This window comes from Manis javanica, chromosome 15 (assembly GCF_040802235.1).
Source record: "Manis javanica isolate MJ-LG chromosome 15, MJ_LKY, whole genome shotgun sequence".
In the NCBI taxonomy this organism is placed as follows: domain Eukaryota; kingdom Metazoa; phylum Chordata; class Mammalia; order Pholidota; family Manidae; genus Manis; species Manis javanica.
The window spans coordinates 36,314,437-36,331,156 of record NC_133170.1 but is presented as its reverse complement, the minus strand read 5'-3'; the positions used below and the strand labels follow the sequence as shown (position 1 = coordinate 36,331,156).

The window sequence follows — 16,720 nt, the reverse complement described above, 5'->3', positions numbered from 1 at the left end:
TTGTGGTGGGAAGCCAGTGGAAGGTATTTAGTAGGCAGTGACCTGATTTGATTCAGGAAATTCTTAAGGACAAACAGGACTTTCTAAGTGGATATTGTGTTATCCTGGGAGGTTCATGATACTCCAAGGACTTGTAGAGTCTTTTTAATACAAGACACATCCAAAGATGGAAGACGGGGACAGGGGCACAAATGGGAGCAAGAAAATGAAAATGTTCCCTCTTATGGCTTAGGAACCAGCCATGTGATAGGAATAGTCAGGTGAACAATGCTATATACTGAGTTAGCTTTCAGGCCCACCTTCTATAACTGAGGATAATAATCAAATGTGAAATGGTATATAGTTAATATTAGACACTTTAAATTTTCTTTTCTGATTTTAATAAAAATATCTGTCATTGTAAGAAATTTAGAAAATAGAGAAAAGTAGAAATAAGAAAATGAAACCATTTATAATCACATAGTCCATAAAAACTCACCATTAAAATGTGAGTGTGCAGTCTTTTCTTCAATACACATTTATACTAATGAGAGAGGATGGGCTTTTGTAAGTTGCGAGTTCTTTCCCTTCCCTTTGAAGTACTATAGAACTGATACTGTGCTCAGCATTTAATGCTGTAGTACCAGTGAAACAGCACAGGACAGTGTTTGCCTGGTTATTCCAGTAACTAGAGCCTTGGAATGACACACAAGGTGATGTGGCCAAACACAAGTGCCCTATTTCTTGCCAGCACCTGAACAATGGAGGCTCATTCCCAGGGGACAGTTTCAGAAAGACTGGACCCGGCCTTGCTTTCCAAGCTCTTTCTCAGTTAGGAGTCGCTGTCACCTCTTTCTGCCAGGCTTTAGGTTCCGAAGGGTGAGAAAAGCAGCTTTGTTACAAGGGGAAGCCTATGAGAGGGGCTGCCCGTGCAGGTAATTGCAGTCCAGGGAGCAGTGGAGGCCGGCTCTGCTCAGTTCAACACCGGGAAGGACCTGCTTCCCTTCAATTCTGATGCCTCTTCTAGTCATCCAGACCTGGCCTACCTTCCTTGGAGGCAGAACCAGAGGAAGTCGATCATCTCATCTCCAAAGGAAAGAGTATTTGCTCCCCATCTGCTAATAGAATCACATCTGGGAACCAGGGTAAGGAGAGTGAGGCATTAAGGTAAAGGAGGGTCAGAAAACTCCCTGATCAAGATAAATAGTAGTTAAACATAATATCTATCCTAAAAATACTGATTAATGTACAACAATTTATCATTAAAAAAAATCAAAATTAAAAATTTTTCCTTTTGCCTCAGGTGCCAGTATACTGGTTGGGCGGCCACTGTAACCACTCCTCACTGAGCCTCTTCAACTAGGCCCAGGAATTTGCATTTTATTAGGTTCCCCAGTGATGCTTATCCAGGTAGAGTTAGAGAAGTCCAAAAAAGATGACCTCTGAAGTTGCACATTACTTTTGTGACATTCCAGTGACATAGTCATTGGTGGTCTGGGGGGTGTTTGTCTAAATATAAAACAATAAAATAGTCGCCTGATGCCAAGGGCAAACAGACATGTGCGCGCACACACACACACACACACACACACACACACACAGTGACTGGTTGCGGTTGTGGGGAGGGAAACTTTTACTCCAAGACCATCTTATATTATTAAATTTTGTCTCAAGGCAGCTAACAGTGCAGTAAGGTTCTGATGCAACAATTTGCCTGTATATTGACTGTTGATTAATCAGTATTATTGAATGCCCAATAGTCCAAAGGGCACCATGTGCCAAATAATACAAATGTGAAAAACAGCAATCAGAGAGTTTAATCACAGCCTCCCTACCTGAACAATGAAAATATACCCACTGATGGATCTTAACTCCAACCCAGAATTTTACTATGAGGCACATTTATGTATTCATAGCCCTTTGCCACTGAGGATCATGAATTTTTCTCCTGTAATTGTTCCTGTACAACTTTTTCCTATAGTTGTCCTATAATGTCACGGATTCTGCTACACCCCCCAGATCTCCCCTCATGAGCCAAAGGATGAGTTCCCCACAGCTCTTGGGAATTTGTTGTCTGACATCACTCAGCTGCCAGCTCCTTGGGGAACTGCCATGGCAGAGGGAAGACGCCTTGCCCACAGTCACTCTCCCTGCCAGAAGCAGCCTCTGTTGAATGACTGGCTATCTTGCCCCAGTTCAGGAGAACTCCAGAAGGCCATGTCAGCATTAGAACTTCTAGCAGATCATCTGAGGACCTCTCCTTCTGCCCAGCCCTGCTTATTTCCCTTCCCCTTACCACTGTGGACCCAGAGGGCATCCCTAATTAGTTCCTTATTTGCAAATCTGCATCTGGGAGTTTGCTTTCCAATGAGCCTAGGCTGCTCTCCTGGTGGAAGCCCCGCACTACTGATTGGAAGTGGCACACTTAATGTACAGAGAAAGAATTGCCGCAAGGGAACAAATGTGATTCAACTAGTAAATTCTGCTAATCACTGGCACTAAGATCATCGACACTCTACATGAGGAAGTCCTTACTGAGGAGGTAACAGAGAGAAAGTAAGGTCTGGGTTGGAAGTAGGATTTATCCAACCACACACACCCTGGCATAGGTGGGTTAGGGAACCAGAGTTATTGCCAGGGCCACTAAGGCTATAGCCAGGATAGAACCAGGCATCAATCTAAGGGCGAGACAAGGAAGAAGATAGAACAAGGAGCCAAGCTGATCCTTGAGGAAATAGGTCATTGAGCAGAATCAGGTGTCAGACACAATGGAAGGCGCATAGCTCAGAAATAAGCAGCTCCGATGCAGGGGTCAGTGCGGCTGCTTCATCTCTGCCCTGAACTACCTCCCAAATCTTCATCCCCTTTCCCTACACCCATCTCAAATTTCCCTGCATCAAAATCTCACCCATTAAAAATGACAGTGGGTTAGGGGGGACCTGATATAGGGGAGAGCATAGTAAACATAGTATTCTTCATGTAAGTGTAGATTAAAGATTAAAAAAAAAAAGAAAGAAAGAAAAGAGGGATTACTCCTTGATAGGATAAAACAATTGGTAAATCAAAGATTAACGCATGCTTTAAATATCCTTAATGTGGATCACTTAAAGGGTGTCAGATGATCAGCTATGGAGGTACTCTTTTCTGATATTATTCCTTTCTCTTAATAAAAAAAAAAAAGCAGTTCCTGTGTGCTGACCTCCAATGAGTTCTACACAGTGGTATAGAGGGCATGTCAAAGTGTGGGCAAAGGGTCTGTTTGTTTCTATGCAGAAGATCAAGGCCTAGCTTGGATACCCAGAAAATGAACTAAGATACGATATGAGGAGGAGCTCCTGGCATCAGCACTCTCTGGAAGACTCGTGCCGGGGGATGATCATCAAAAAGCCTCCACAGGGATCCGGGTGATGCTGCGGTTGTGGCTGTGTCCACCCCACCGTTTCCTGGACTTGCCATTGGAATGAGGAGGGAGATGTCTAGGCTGGCATGTGCATACAGTGAGACAACGAATTTGACTGGATCTGTACTGTTGGAACTCAATCAGGAGTTAGGAGGGGTGCAAGTTGTAGCACTCCAAAATCTTACGACTATAGACTATCTACAGTTAAAAGAACATATGGGATGTGAACAGATCCCAGAAATGGGTTGCTTTAATTTGTCTGATTTCTGTCAGACTGTTCAAGTACTGACAATATCCATCATATCATAGACTAATTTTCACAAATGCCTAGGGTGCCTAAATGGTTTTCTTGGCTTCACTGGAGATGGCTGGTAATTATAGACTTGCTTTGTTTATGTCACCGTATTCCTATTATGTAAATATGTGTGCGCAAGTTAGTTAGTAGTTTAAAACCTATACATACGTAAGGTACTCTACAAGAAGATATGTCAAAGAAATAATCAATCCTCCCATGTTTTCTTCCATATGCTACCCCTATAGCTTTTCTTCTTCCTTCCTAATTACAACCCTTAAATAGAATTCGTGCCTCATACCGAATTTACCGAGCATCATAATTCCTCCAGGTGGTAAAGATACCTCAAGACAAGTGCTGGGCATAGAAGCCACAGGGCATAAATCTGCAAAGAGGTAAAAAGCTAACCTTTTCAAACAATATGGCTTCTCTCTTACTTATCAACTTTACATTTCCCTGTCTGGCCCTGGAAGATGACTGGTTAGCCAGAGACGGGTAAGATTCCTCAAGGGAGGAACAACCTAAGACAGGCACAGTCGCAGGGGGGCCATCAGGTGAGAAATTGGGGAACAACAGTGGTGAAGCTTAGAACCTCACCCCACCCCACCCTGTGTTGAGAGAAAGCTTCTGCACCCATGGGTGTTTTATTGCCCTTGTCTAGCTCGGATTAGCACATAGTCCACAGGCACACACCTGATCATCTACAATTGCTCTCTTACAACACTAAACTATGTTTTCTACCTTTACCTTGCATCTACCTACCACTTCAGCAGTTTATTAAAAATAAAAATAATAATAATAATAATAATAAAGGGAGAAATGCGGGATCCACATATAAATCAAGTATAAAAATCAAACGAATATTCATATTTGACCTGATTGTTTATAGTTCATAATGCGTAATCAGAACTGAAAGTTTCTGTGATAAATGCTCTTGTACTGTTCACCATGTAAGAACTTATTCACTGTTAAGGTCTAGTACTCCAGGGTTTCCCAGAGAACAAGACACATGGACAGGGAGATGAAAATCCAAGCAAAGTCTTTATTCAGCCAGCAAGCTGGGGTCGACAGCACCTCCCCTGACACGCAGGCCGAGTCCGAGCTGCTGACCCCGAAGCAACTTTGGGTATTGATTATATAGGATCTTCACAGCAGTTACATCAAAGCCCGCACAGTTCTACAACTAATAGGTTTAAAACACACTCTGTATTGTAACCAATGGGAAACATTGTAACCTTTTTAGGGAACACGCCAGTTGCCTGCCTGCTTCAATTGTTATCTCTTGCTTACCCAAGCATGTCTATGTGATTTATCACGGGTTACATCCCCAGGCATTCCCAGGCTGTTGCCCACTTCTAGTTATCTAACTTAGGGTAGGCGCATTTCTCAGAAGCCTCAGGTAATTTACACAAGAAAAGACTGGGTGGCTCTCGCTCTAGGCAGTCAGGTTAAGTGTCATTAGTTCTTTTTCCTGACTTGATGCTCTCTGCACTCCGTTACATTCACTATGTAGGAATTCGTTCACTATGTAAGAACTTGTTCGTTATGCTTCAGAAGATTGGAGACTGACGAGAACTAGGCTTGAGATGCATTAATGATTGTGCATTGAGCATTGACCCCCCCTATACAGAATTTTATTGTTGTTAACAACCATTTGATCAATAAATATGAGAGATGCCCTCTCAAAAAAAAAAAAATGACAGTGGGGATTGGCAGGTGGAAAATGTGATGGCAAAGAGAGGGCTACAAGCCCCCTTAAATGTCTGATTTTAACCACACATACATTCACTCTTCATACATTTACCACTCCAGAAACAGCAGCTGCTCCCCCATACACATTCTAGGATGTCTTATGATCACACAACAGCAGAACCCTCCTATCGCAGGTATGAGCAAGTAGAACAGGCTGTGGGAAAAGCCACTGCGCCCCCTCTGCTGAGGGGTGGAGGCAGTTCAGTGGGCAGCTCCCCTAGCAGCCTGTGCGGGCGGGGCCAGCCGCCTGGGGGAAATAGGGACAGATTTCCTCAGCCCAGGATCCTCATTTGCACTCATTTGCAGTCTGGATGGGTTCACAGCTGGAGAGGCGGTGGTATGTATGACTCACCTGGAATGCAGGCTCATGGCCGGAGCTGGTGGGTGACAATAGAGTTGGAGTTAGTCTGTGGTTAAACCGTGCCAGAGTAGGAACGGTACTGCTAATCCTAATTCTGGGATACCACAGGGGAGCCCCAAATATCTTACAGTGTGACTAAAAATGTTCAAAATTAATTGCTCTTACTTTTCTTCAATTTAAAAATACCTCTTATAGGCCATGTGAAAAAGGAAAATTTGCCCCTCCAGGTTCTTCCCATGCCTGAGAATCAAATGGACATGAGAAAGATGAGCAGAAGATCAAGTTTAATTTTGTACACACGAGAACCCCACATGCATGAGAGGTTCAAAGCAGGGCCAAACGCGGTGTGTCTGCCATCCTGAGCTAAGGAATGGGGAGGGTGCCTGGGCTTCAAAGGGGAGGCGGCTGACTCACAGGGCAAGTAAGAGCAGAGGCTTGGCGATTAGGTGCCTGCCTACAGATGGGTCACTCAGATAAAATTTATCTTCAGTAATAGCCCTTATTTTGGAAAAGACCCCAGTCTAGACTATTTTATGTAGTTAATGAAGAGGCATACACTTCTCTTGAGCCCCCCAGAGCCTGTCTTGATTGCTCAAAATAGTTCATATGCCAAAGTGGCATGTTTTCAGGAGGCTTGTTCTGAACCCCTTCAGTAACATGAGAGTTTTAGAAAAGGGAGCCGCCTTTGTCTGGAGGAATAGATCTCAAATGCGCCCTCTCTGCAGGTCCACCCATGATTCTTCCCTTGCGATTCTGGACTCAGAGAAGATGAGGAATCACTGCGCTAAGGTTTCCTAAGCTAGGGTAGACCCCTTTCCCAACTCACAAGGTGAATGCTGTGTCATACTGATGCCAGGGTTCTTGTTTGCGGAGCCGAAGAATGAGCTTCACAAACAGTCAAGGTAGGAGAGCAAGGTACAGGCTTTTATTTAGAGATACAGTGAAAGGACAGAGCTCCCGGCTCACACCAGGAGGGGACAAGGGAGTCCATAGTGGTGCGTTGTCTAGGGGTTTTATAGGCAGTTGAGGATTTTTCGAGAACATGAAAAAACTTAGGGGTGGGGACTTGTTAAGTAGTCCCTGAATATTAAAAATTAACATAAGGAATTTCCTGCCTTGATTTCTCTCTGGGACACTGGCGCCTTTGTCTGGGAGCACATCAAAAGGTTGCCTGCCCAGCCCCCAAGGTGGGCTGAGGTATTGTCTACTTGCTAAAGAATCTTGCCTCTTGAACTTCCTGGGTGTTAAAATGCAATCTTATCTTTAAGATGGAATTCTTCATGCTTTTTACCATGCCCTCTATAGCTGGGTCTGCATGCTAAGTTAGTTGCTCAGTGTGCAAAATCATTTTGTCAGATCTGAAGGAGGAAAGCACATAGGCCTGGGCCTTTCAGCATGCTAAAGTGAATCTTACACATGGTTACAAATGATTAGCATAATAAAACATGTGCTACTCTTCTTTATCTGGGGAACATTAACTGACCTCACTGAAGAATGATTCTAGAGCTCAATGTTTAACATAGAGTTTTAGAAGGGGGGGTTCCTTGCATGTAGTTACATTGCTCTGACTGCAAATATCCCGCCACCCCTCCGGAGGCCCTCACCCTACTCTGACTACATCCATGGTCCCCATCTCAGTATCCCCTCTAGAGAAAAGACGAAGTGAAAAACACTTCTGCCGAGTGCTCTGTAACCCCAAGGAGCTCCCAGGCCCCAGCGCTCTACCTGAACCCACAGCCCCTGATCTCCGCCCCCCAGCCCCGGACCTCCGCCCGGCTCGCGCCGGGCCCCTCCCAGGCCAACGGGAGGCTCTGCCGGTCCTGGGCGGGCTTCTCCCGGGCCCTCCTTCCCTAGCCAGGCCTCAGTTAAGAGCCTGCCCCGCCGGCGGCTCCCCACCCAGGCGATACCTCCCATCTCCCGCCGCCATGAGAGCCGCGCCGCTCCCGGGCGCCCAGGCGGCAGGCTTCTGGTTCCTGCTCGCCTACTGGAGAGGACCAGGCGCGGCGGCCAGGGACCTGCGCTTCGTGACCATGGTGAGTAAGCGCGGCTCCTTGCTTGCCCGCAGCCCAGCGTCGGGTCGCAGCCCGCCTCACTTCGTCCCCCCGAGGCCGAGCCCCTCCCCACGGAGGATCGGTCCTGACGTTAAGGCTGCGCTCTGCTCATTTTGCCCTCGCTGTATATAGTCACTGACTCTACGTAACACACGTTCCCCTTCGGCCTTTGAGCTGTTTTGAGCTGCAGGCAAATCAAGACTCTGGGGGACTCAAGAGAAGCCTTTGCCTCTTCCTTAACTACCTAGAATAATCTAAACTGGGGTCTTTCCGAAAGTAAGGGCTACTACCAGAGATAAATTTTACCTGAGTGACCCATCTGCAGGCAGACATCTAATTACCAAACCTCTTAGCTGCCTCGAATGCAGACTCCACAGGAGGCCAGGAGAAGCCTCATTAAGCCTGCTTCATTCAGTTTAACGATGACTTGTTGGCAAACTGAAGAACAGTCATTTTCTGAATTAAGTAGCCCCTTCCCCTTTTGTTTAACAAGAAATTGGAAAATATGCTAAAATAAATAGCTTTTGAAGCATAAAAGTTAACCTAAGCATGAGATTTCTGATTTCCCCATACCACTGAAATCACGTTTCCCCACCCAGGGTATGCGTGACAAGTTGTGAAAAGTAGGTGAAGGCTTAATGCACGATGTTAAGGAAAGAAAATACACCGTTGGCGTTTGAAAGTAGAGTTTGCAAAGGGGACTTACCCATGTTACATCCAAGTCCTGGAATTAATTCCTGTGTCCCTTGGTTGCTGTCTTAGATTTCCCTGTTACCTCCATTTCTCCTTTTCCTGTTTTGCTCACTGTCCCTCGGCTCCTGTCCCTCTTGAGGAATTGCTATTTTTAAAATAGCAATAAATAAATCTAATGTCCAGGTGTGAGATTTAAGACTATATGAAGGAAATAGGGACATAGAATTCTGCAATCCTTCCTAATTCCCCTGCAGCCACATGGTAATCACGGTCACCTTATCTCTCTGTGGCTGAGCCTGAGAGTGACTGCTGGGCCCAGAAGGTCCCACTGACTGCTGGGCAAGGTGCTGAAGCTCTTTGCCCTGCCAGTACTCCTAGAAGTTAGATGTAATTGTTGCACCTGGTGACAAGAATTCCTCCCGAATGCTTTGTAGAATCAGTCTGAGCCTGTTAACCTCACTCTAGTTAATCTTCTATTCCAACACATTTTTCTGGTATTTCCTGCAAAGACAGGATGATTTATTTATGGTCTCTTCCTTCATAGAATCCAGGAGTAAAGTATTATAATTGTCAGTGTTCTTAGGAGTTTGTGAATATTTTCTTTCAACAAGAAAAATTAATGAATCACTTTTACCACAGCTTTTTATACATAGTCTGGAACAGCAGCACCAGATTTAGCCAATGGAGACCCAAGATAGCTATAACCCTTAATCCTGAAAGATAGTAATTAAATTACATCACAAAGAGAATACAGGTGTTGTCAGGGAGACACAAGGAGGAGAGGGAGACACAGCAGATCACCTGCCTACAGCCTACAGCCACCTACCCACTGACATGAAAACAGTCCTAACATCAACTAAGAAATCTAACAAATTCGATCAATACAAAATTATTCCCAGAGCTCTGCTAATTGCTGTAGAGAAATATAAGGGAAATGTGAGGCCATACTTCTTCTCTAGTTTATAATCGATTTAATGAAAAGATATTTGCATGTGTGAAGTGTGTAAAACACAGTACAAGTCAGTGGGTGATGATTTCAAGTACAAGCCATTCAGGCTAGAGGAACTCAGTGAATGAGACTTTCGTGGACCTACCAAGGGCGGCCATTCAAGTCTTCATGGAGAGAATGAGAACTTGAGGTAGCCCTCGGAAGAGAAGGGAAGGTAGCCCCAGACCACGGCCAGGAGCAAATGTACAGGGTGCTTGCCCTTCTGTGTCCAGAGTTGACATTTAGGAAGAATGAGAATAAGACTGAATAACTACACTAGGCACGGGTTAGAGAATCCAAATGTAATAGCAAAAAGGAATTCTTGAGACTGAAACGCAATGTGATGCAGAAGTAGGGCTGATTTAAAGCTGGGAAACCTGGGTCTAGAGCCAAGTACCACTTCAGATACTTGACTGAGTTGCCTCCCTGCACTTCGGTTTCCCGTCCTGTAAAATGGAAACAATACCCACCTAACTTCTTCATAGGAATTTGTGAGAACCAAATAAGTTAAGAAATGGAAAAGACTGCAAACTGCAAAATGCTGGACAGATGTTCAGGTGATTCTTTTATTTATTATCAGTCTGACTCTTTCAATATGTGAGGTGAGAAAATGAAAGTCTAGAAAGGTTAAGTAATTCATGAAAAACTAGATCTTTAAATGAACAGTCCTGTGCCTTTCCCCTCAAAGTCATTTCTCCTATGGAAAAAATTGGAATCCCATGCAGGGACATTTAGATGTAAAGCAGAGGACATAAAAGATGCCTGCGTGTGTTCCCCAGTACTGCACACACAGGAAGATGGGGCTTTGAGGCACTGGTCTGACCAGCTTGGAAGGAAAAGATGTCAGAAGCTTCCGAGAATGATTGCTGAAGCTGTTCAGGAGTGAGGAAATGGAGGCCTGAAATCAGTGGTAAAGATGTCAGAAGAAGGGGAGCAGGGTAAGACAAGGTGACAGAGAATCAGTAATGACAGGCAGGAAGCAATCTATTTATTTTTTTGAGTTTTCTGAGTAGCTGCTAGTATTTCAGGCCCTGTAGGCATTGACAACACAGTAGTGAATGGGACAGACAAAATCCTGGCCATCCTTGAGTTAATGTTTTATGGAGTATAGAATATAAAGAAGTAAATGAATACAACTTCAAATGGTGATGAGTTCTCTGGAGGCAGGAAAACAGAGCAACATGAGAGTGACCAGGGAGGATGGCTGGAAGACCTGGGCTGGGAGTCAGTTGGGGGAGCATCTCAGATGGGGACAGTCCACAGATACCAGGCCTGTGTGCCCAAATGGGGTGGGCAGTGAGTGGGCAGTGGTGGGCCTGCCGTGCCACTGGAGGAGAATATGGGTGCGGGACAGGGGCAGGAAAGCAGGGCAGAATGGTCTCTAGGGCCTGAGTTTGTACTTTATTCCAGAAGAGACAGAAAACCAAAGAAGGTTATAAAAACCACAGAATGGTGCGATCTGATTGGTATTTTAAAAAGATTAGTATTTACAAAAATGAAATATAAAGGCTCAGTGTAGCTGCTAGGCAGATTATGAATTGTAAAGGTGGACAGAGTGGACACTGGCTGACCAAAGAGAGAGTATGGTGGCTCGCCCTGTGCAGGGACAGTGTCGGTACAGAAAAGAAGTCTGTTTTAGATCTATTTTGAAAGTAGACAAGCAAATGGTGACTAGTATATGAAGTACGATGATAAATTTTGCCATTGGCAAAAGTAGAGAATTACAAAGAAGCCATCTTTAAAAATGAAGAGGTTGAGTTTAGTTGTGTACTACATTTAACTGAGAGGAAAGAAACATCACAGCAGCGACACCCACCCAGGGCTGGAAATGCTGGACCAGCGGAGATGGGATGTGAGGGCCACAGACTGAAATCTGGGGTCACCAACCTCTAGTTTATAAGTTAAAAGGAAAGAGACTGTTGAATTTGAACTCTTTCAGAAAGACCACTTTGTCCTTATAATAGGTTTTTAAGTATATGTTTCTGTATATTTAGTATATGTCCTTATTTTAACAGTCTGCAAATTTGTAAGAACCTAAGTTAGCAAATAGTTAGTTGATTTCTTAAAATTCCTTCTGGAACCACTAATTCATTTCTCTATACTTGTGTGTGTGTGTGTGTGTATCTAGGGCTAGAAATGAGAGAGGTTTGGGAGGGAGCAAGATAATTGATCGCCAATTCATACGGAAAGCCAGAAAGTGTAAATATTTACCAACAGTCCAGTCCTATTAAGGCAAGTTCATGAAAGGGAAAAAAAGCTTTTCAGTTCTGGGTACATATTCCTATGTTTAAGACATGTAGACCATGTAGCAAGTTTCCCTCATTTTAGAATTTCCACTCTGCCCAAACACATTTGAATCCTTGACTCAGGTTGCTTTGCACCAAGTGAAACTGAAAATATGGCTGCAGCTTTTTTCATGATGTTCTTCTGACTCATAAAGGATTTATGATTTTTTTTTTGTCCTCAGTTGCTATACCTGCCTTTCAGAAACTGCCCTCGTTTTCAAGAACTTGAGAAAGAGACTTTGAAATCAAAGGAATTCCAGAAGAGGCTGCATCCTTATAAGGTTAAAAAAAAGTGTCATTTAAGTGTATGAGTGTGAAGCCAAGACAGGATGAAGCTCTGGCTTCTTAAAACTGTGGGAAGAATGTGCGAGAGGCAGTCCCCACATGGGTCAGAGCGCTCACTGCCAGGCCCCTGACCTGGCTGGGGCCACAAGCCAGGGAAGAAGTCAGCCCCTTTCAGATCCTACACCTATGTCCCTGAGAAGAACCAGGTGCAAGTGCGTGGCTGGAACAGGATAAATGTGATTTTATTTTTATTATTATTATTATTATTATTATTATTATTAATTTTGTTGTCATTAATCTACAATTACATGAAGAATATTATGTTTACTATGGTCCCCCCTTCACCAAATCCCCCCCACACCCCATTACAGTCACTGTCCATCAACATAGTAAGATGCTGTAGAATCACTACTTGTCTTCTCTGTGTTGTACAGCCCTCCCCGTGAACCCCCACATTATACATGATAATCCTAGTACCCCCTTTCTTTTTCCCCACCCTTATCCCTCCCTTCCCTCCCTTTCTCCCTAGTCCCTTTCCCTTTGATAACTGTTAGTCCATTCTTAGGTTCTGTGATTCTGCTGCTGTTTTGTTCCTTCAGTCTTTCTTTGTTCCTATAGTCTTTGGGTTTGAGGTGAGTCTCTTATAAGTAGCATAGAGATGAGCCTTGCTTTTTTATCCATTCTATTATTCTGTGTCTTTTGATTGGTGCATTCAGTCCATTTACATTTAGGGTGATTATTGAAAGATATGTACTTATTGCCATTGCAGGCTTTAGATTCGTGGTTACCAAAGTTTCAAGGTTAGCTTCTTTAGTATCTTACTGTCTAACTTAACTCGCTTATTGAGCTATTTTAAACACTGTCTGTTGATTCATTATTTCTCTCCCTTCTTATTCCTCCTCCTCCATTCTTTGTATGTTGGTTGTTTTATTTTGTGTTCTTTTGTGTTTCCGTTGTCTGCTTTTGTGAATAGTTGATTTTATTATTTGCCTTTAGTTAGTATTTGATTGTTCTGCTTTCTTTGCTGTGATTTTATTTTTTCTAGTGACATCTATTTAGTCTTAGGAGTGCTCCCATCTAGAGCAGTCCCTCTAAAATACCCTGTAGAGGTGGTTTGTGGGAGGCAAATTCCCTCAACTTTTGCTTCTCTGTTAATTGTTTAATCCTCCTTCATATTTAAATGATAGTCATGCTGGATACAGTATTCTTGGTTCAAGGTCCTTCTGTTTCTTGCATTAAATATATCATGCCATTCTCTTCTGGCCTGTAAGGTTTCTGTTGAAAAGTCTGATGATAGCCTGATGGGTTTTCCTTTGTAGGTGACCTTTTTCCTCTCTCTAGCTGCCTTTAAAACTCTGTCCTTGTCCTTGATCTTTGCCATTTTAATTATTATGTGTCTTGGTGTTGTCCTCCTTGGGTCCTTTCTGTTGGGAGTTCTGTACAATTCCATGGTCTGATCGATTATTTCCTCCCCCAGTTTGGGGAAGTTTTCAGCAATTATTTCTTCAAATACACTTTCTATCCCTTTTTCTCTCTTTTCTTCCTCTGGTACCCCTATAATGTGGATATTGTTCCTTTTGGATTGGTCACACAGTTCTCTTAATATTGTTTCATTCCTGGAGATCCTTTTATCTCTCTCTGCATCAGCTTCTATGCGTTCCTGTTCTCTGGTTTCTATTCCATCAGTGGCCTCTTGCTCCTTATCCATTCTGTTTATAAATCCTTCCATAGACTGTTTCATTTCTGTAATGTCCTTCTGGACATCATTCCTTAGCTCTTGCATATTTCTCTGCAACTCCATCAGCATGGTTATGAGCTTTATTTTTAATTCTTTTTCAGGAAGACTGGTTAGGTCTATCTCCTTCTCAGGGTTTGCCTCTGTGATCTTGGTCTGTATCAATTTCTTCTGTCTTTTCACAGCGATAGATATATTTGTGGGGAGCTGGCACATGTGTTGGGTAAGAGAAAGTCCCTTCTTGCCAATTTATGGCCTTCCTCTCCTGGGAGAACAGTGGCCTCTAGCGGCTTGTGCTGGGCAGCTGCGTGCAGACAGGGCTTCTGATCTTGCCCGGCTGCTATGGAGTTTATTTAGCAGTTGCTGTGGGCGTGACCTGCCTCAGGCTGCTTCTCCAATATGGTGGAGCCGCGTCAGAGGGGGAACAGCTGGGAGGCTGTTTATCATGGTGAGGGACCTCTGAGGTATGCTGTGGGGGTTTGGACACCCAGAGTTCCCCGGGATCCCAGCTGCTAGGCTAAGTGTCCCTGGATGCTTCCATCCAGCTGTGGGGTCCCTGTTCCTTTAAGATTTTCAAAAATCACTCACTTTTCTTTATCCCAGGTAAGCTGGCTGCAGGGACCCGCCCCGCTCACAGGTCTTACGGTTCTGTTTCCCTAGTTTCCAGCACCCCATGGACACACAGTGTGTCTGCGCTCCAGTGAGGATGGCTGGGGCTTGGTGTTTAGAAGTCCTGGGCTCCCTCTCCCTCCCCACTCTGACTCCTCTCCTCCCACCGGGAGCTGGGGTGAGGGACACTCGGGTCCCGCCTGGCCGCAGCTTGTATCTTACCCCCTTTGCATGGCACTGGGTTCTCACAGGTGTGGATGTAGTCTGGCTGTTGTCCTGTGTCTTCTGGTCTCTCTTTTAGGATTAGTTGTATTTGTTGTAGTTTCAAAAATATATATGGTTTTGAGAGGAGATTTCTGCTGCTCTACTCACACCACCATCTTGGTTCTCCTCGGATAAATGTGATTTTAAAATGACCTGCATCACTGAGGCTGGGGGGCTGGGGCTACGGTTGTCATAGACAAAGGACAGTCTTTTGTTTTGTTTTCACTTTGTGGAGTATCCCTTTTCAAGACTATACCAAAGGTAGGTTAATGCTTTGTACTTTTAAAAATAATATTTTGGATCTATAATAGGTTCACACCATTCAAAATTGGAAAAATATGAAAGGGAATACAGTGGAGTGCCTCTCAGTGGCCACTGGCAGTGTTTCCTGCATAGCTGAGCAGTTCCTTATGCACAAGCAAATAAATATGAATGTATTCTGGTGGGTTCTGCTTTTTTTACACAAAAGTGATCTGTTACTGACAGGATTGGATGCCTTAGTTTTTTTTCATATAACAGAGTATTTTAAAAATATCTGTACATAAGAGCTTCCTCATTCTTATTTGTACAGCTGTGTATATGAATTTATGGATATACCATAATTCATGTAACCTGTCTCTATTGATGGAAATGTGAGTCATTTGCAATCTTTTACAGTCAGAATGAATTTTTTAATATAATAATTTCATGATAATATCTATAGAATAATATCCCAGAAGTAGAAATTCTGGGGCAATTTGAAACATTATCAAATTTGCTTCCAAGGAGCTCATGGCGACTCTTGTTCCTGTCAGCAACACACAAGAGGGACTGCTTTCCACAGCTTTCCCGACAGCATGTAGACAGCCTCACCTACACAGGGCATGTGTCAGCCTGTGAGGGAAAGGTGGTGTCCCTAGAAGTGTCCCCTGTACAATCAGGAGACAAGGAAGCCCAGTGTCACCACTGTTGGAGAGCACTATGCTGTAGTACTTTCATGAGTGAGCTTTGGGTATTTTTATTCAGGTAAATACCATTGATATTTCCTCTTCTATTTGTATCTCTTGATTGTTTTTCTTTGGAATGACTAGTTTCCTTTTCCTATAATTTTTAGGAGATTTCTCTATACATTTTAACATATTTTCTGGGACATGAAAAGCATTGCTTTTATTGTTTGCCTATTGACTTTGTCCACAGTATTTTCCCGGTAGTTGTAAGCATGCGGATAGATCCATATGTGGTTTACGCACTTGTCGTCATATATAGGAAGCCCCTCTCAACTCCTGGGTTATAAAGGAAGTCTACAGTGCTTTCTGCTAATTCTACTGTATCTTCATTTCTGCATTTACACATCGGATCCATTTTCCAGTTCTTACTGGTGTGAGGTATGAGGTGTATATCCTGCCTAAGTTTTTCCCAGAAGATTGCCTGATTGCCTCACCACTATTAATTGAATAGTTCATCTTTTTCCACTAACTTGAGCTATTGTATATTAAAATTCCCATATGTATGGGGTGTATTTCTGTAATTTTTATTTTATTCAATTATTCTTTCACTTCATTAGCCAAAACCACTCTGTTGTTAATTATTAAGACTTAATATAAGCTGATTCTCCACTTGTTCTGAGTTTTCATGGCTATGTTTTTATTTTCTTTGTGTACTTCAGCATCAACTTACCTAATTCCAGGAATATTTTTTAAAACTTTTTCGTGTTCTTATTGATCATATAACATTTATGAATTACTCTGGGAGGACCTGCAGCTTCAGTTGCTGAGTCTGCTTTTCTAAAAATGTGGTTCATTTTCCTATTTGTTCTTCTCTTCAAGATTTTTTCAAGGTTTCCTTCATATAGATCTTTACATTTTTTGTTAAGTTTATTCTGGGTTTATGATATCTACAAATAATTGTGGTTTACTCTACTTTTCCAGTATTTACACCTGGAATTTCTTTTGCCTTTTTACATTGGCTAGTATTTACAGTACCGTATTACATCATAGTATTGGTAGTAGGCATCTTGTTTACTCTGGATTTTGGAAGTGTTTCCCTA

General features: G+C 43.2%; 1 protein-coding gene across 4 annotated transcripts in view; it reads left to right on the top strand.

The window, feature by feature from the left end:
- Positions 1 to 7,598: 7,598 nt before the first annotated feature.
- The window catches only part of LOC118969761 (prostatic acid phosphatase-like), a 66,070-nt gene continuing 56,948 nt past the window's right edge, over positions 7,599 to 16,720 (top strand). For 2 of the 4 annotated variants that reach the window (XM_073223418.1, XM_073223422.1), the window contains exons 1-2: positions 7,599 to 7,817; positions 11,984 to 12,082. In XM_073223418.1, the coding sequence (XP_073079519.1) occupies positions 7,710 to 7,817; positions 11,984 to 12,082 (207 nt within the window). In that variant the 5' untranslated portion in view covers positions 7,599 to 7,709. The remainder of the gene's footprint in view (positions 7,818 to 11,983; positions 12,083 to 16,720) is intronic. The other 2 variants (XM_073223423.1, XM_073223421.1) reach the window with 1 other exon arrangement.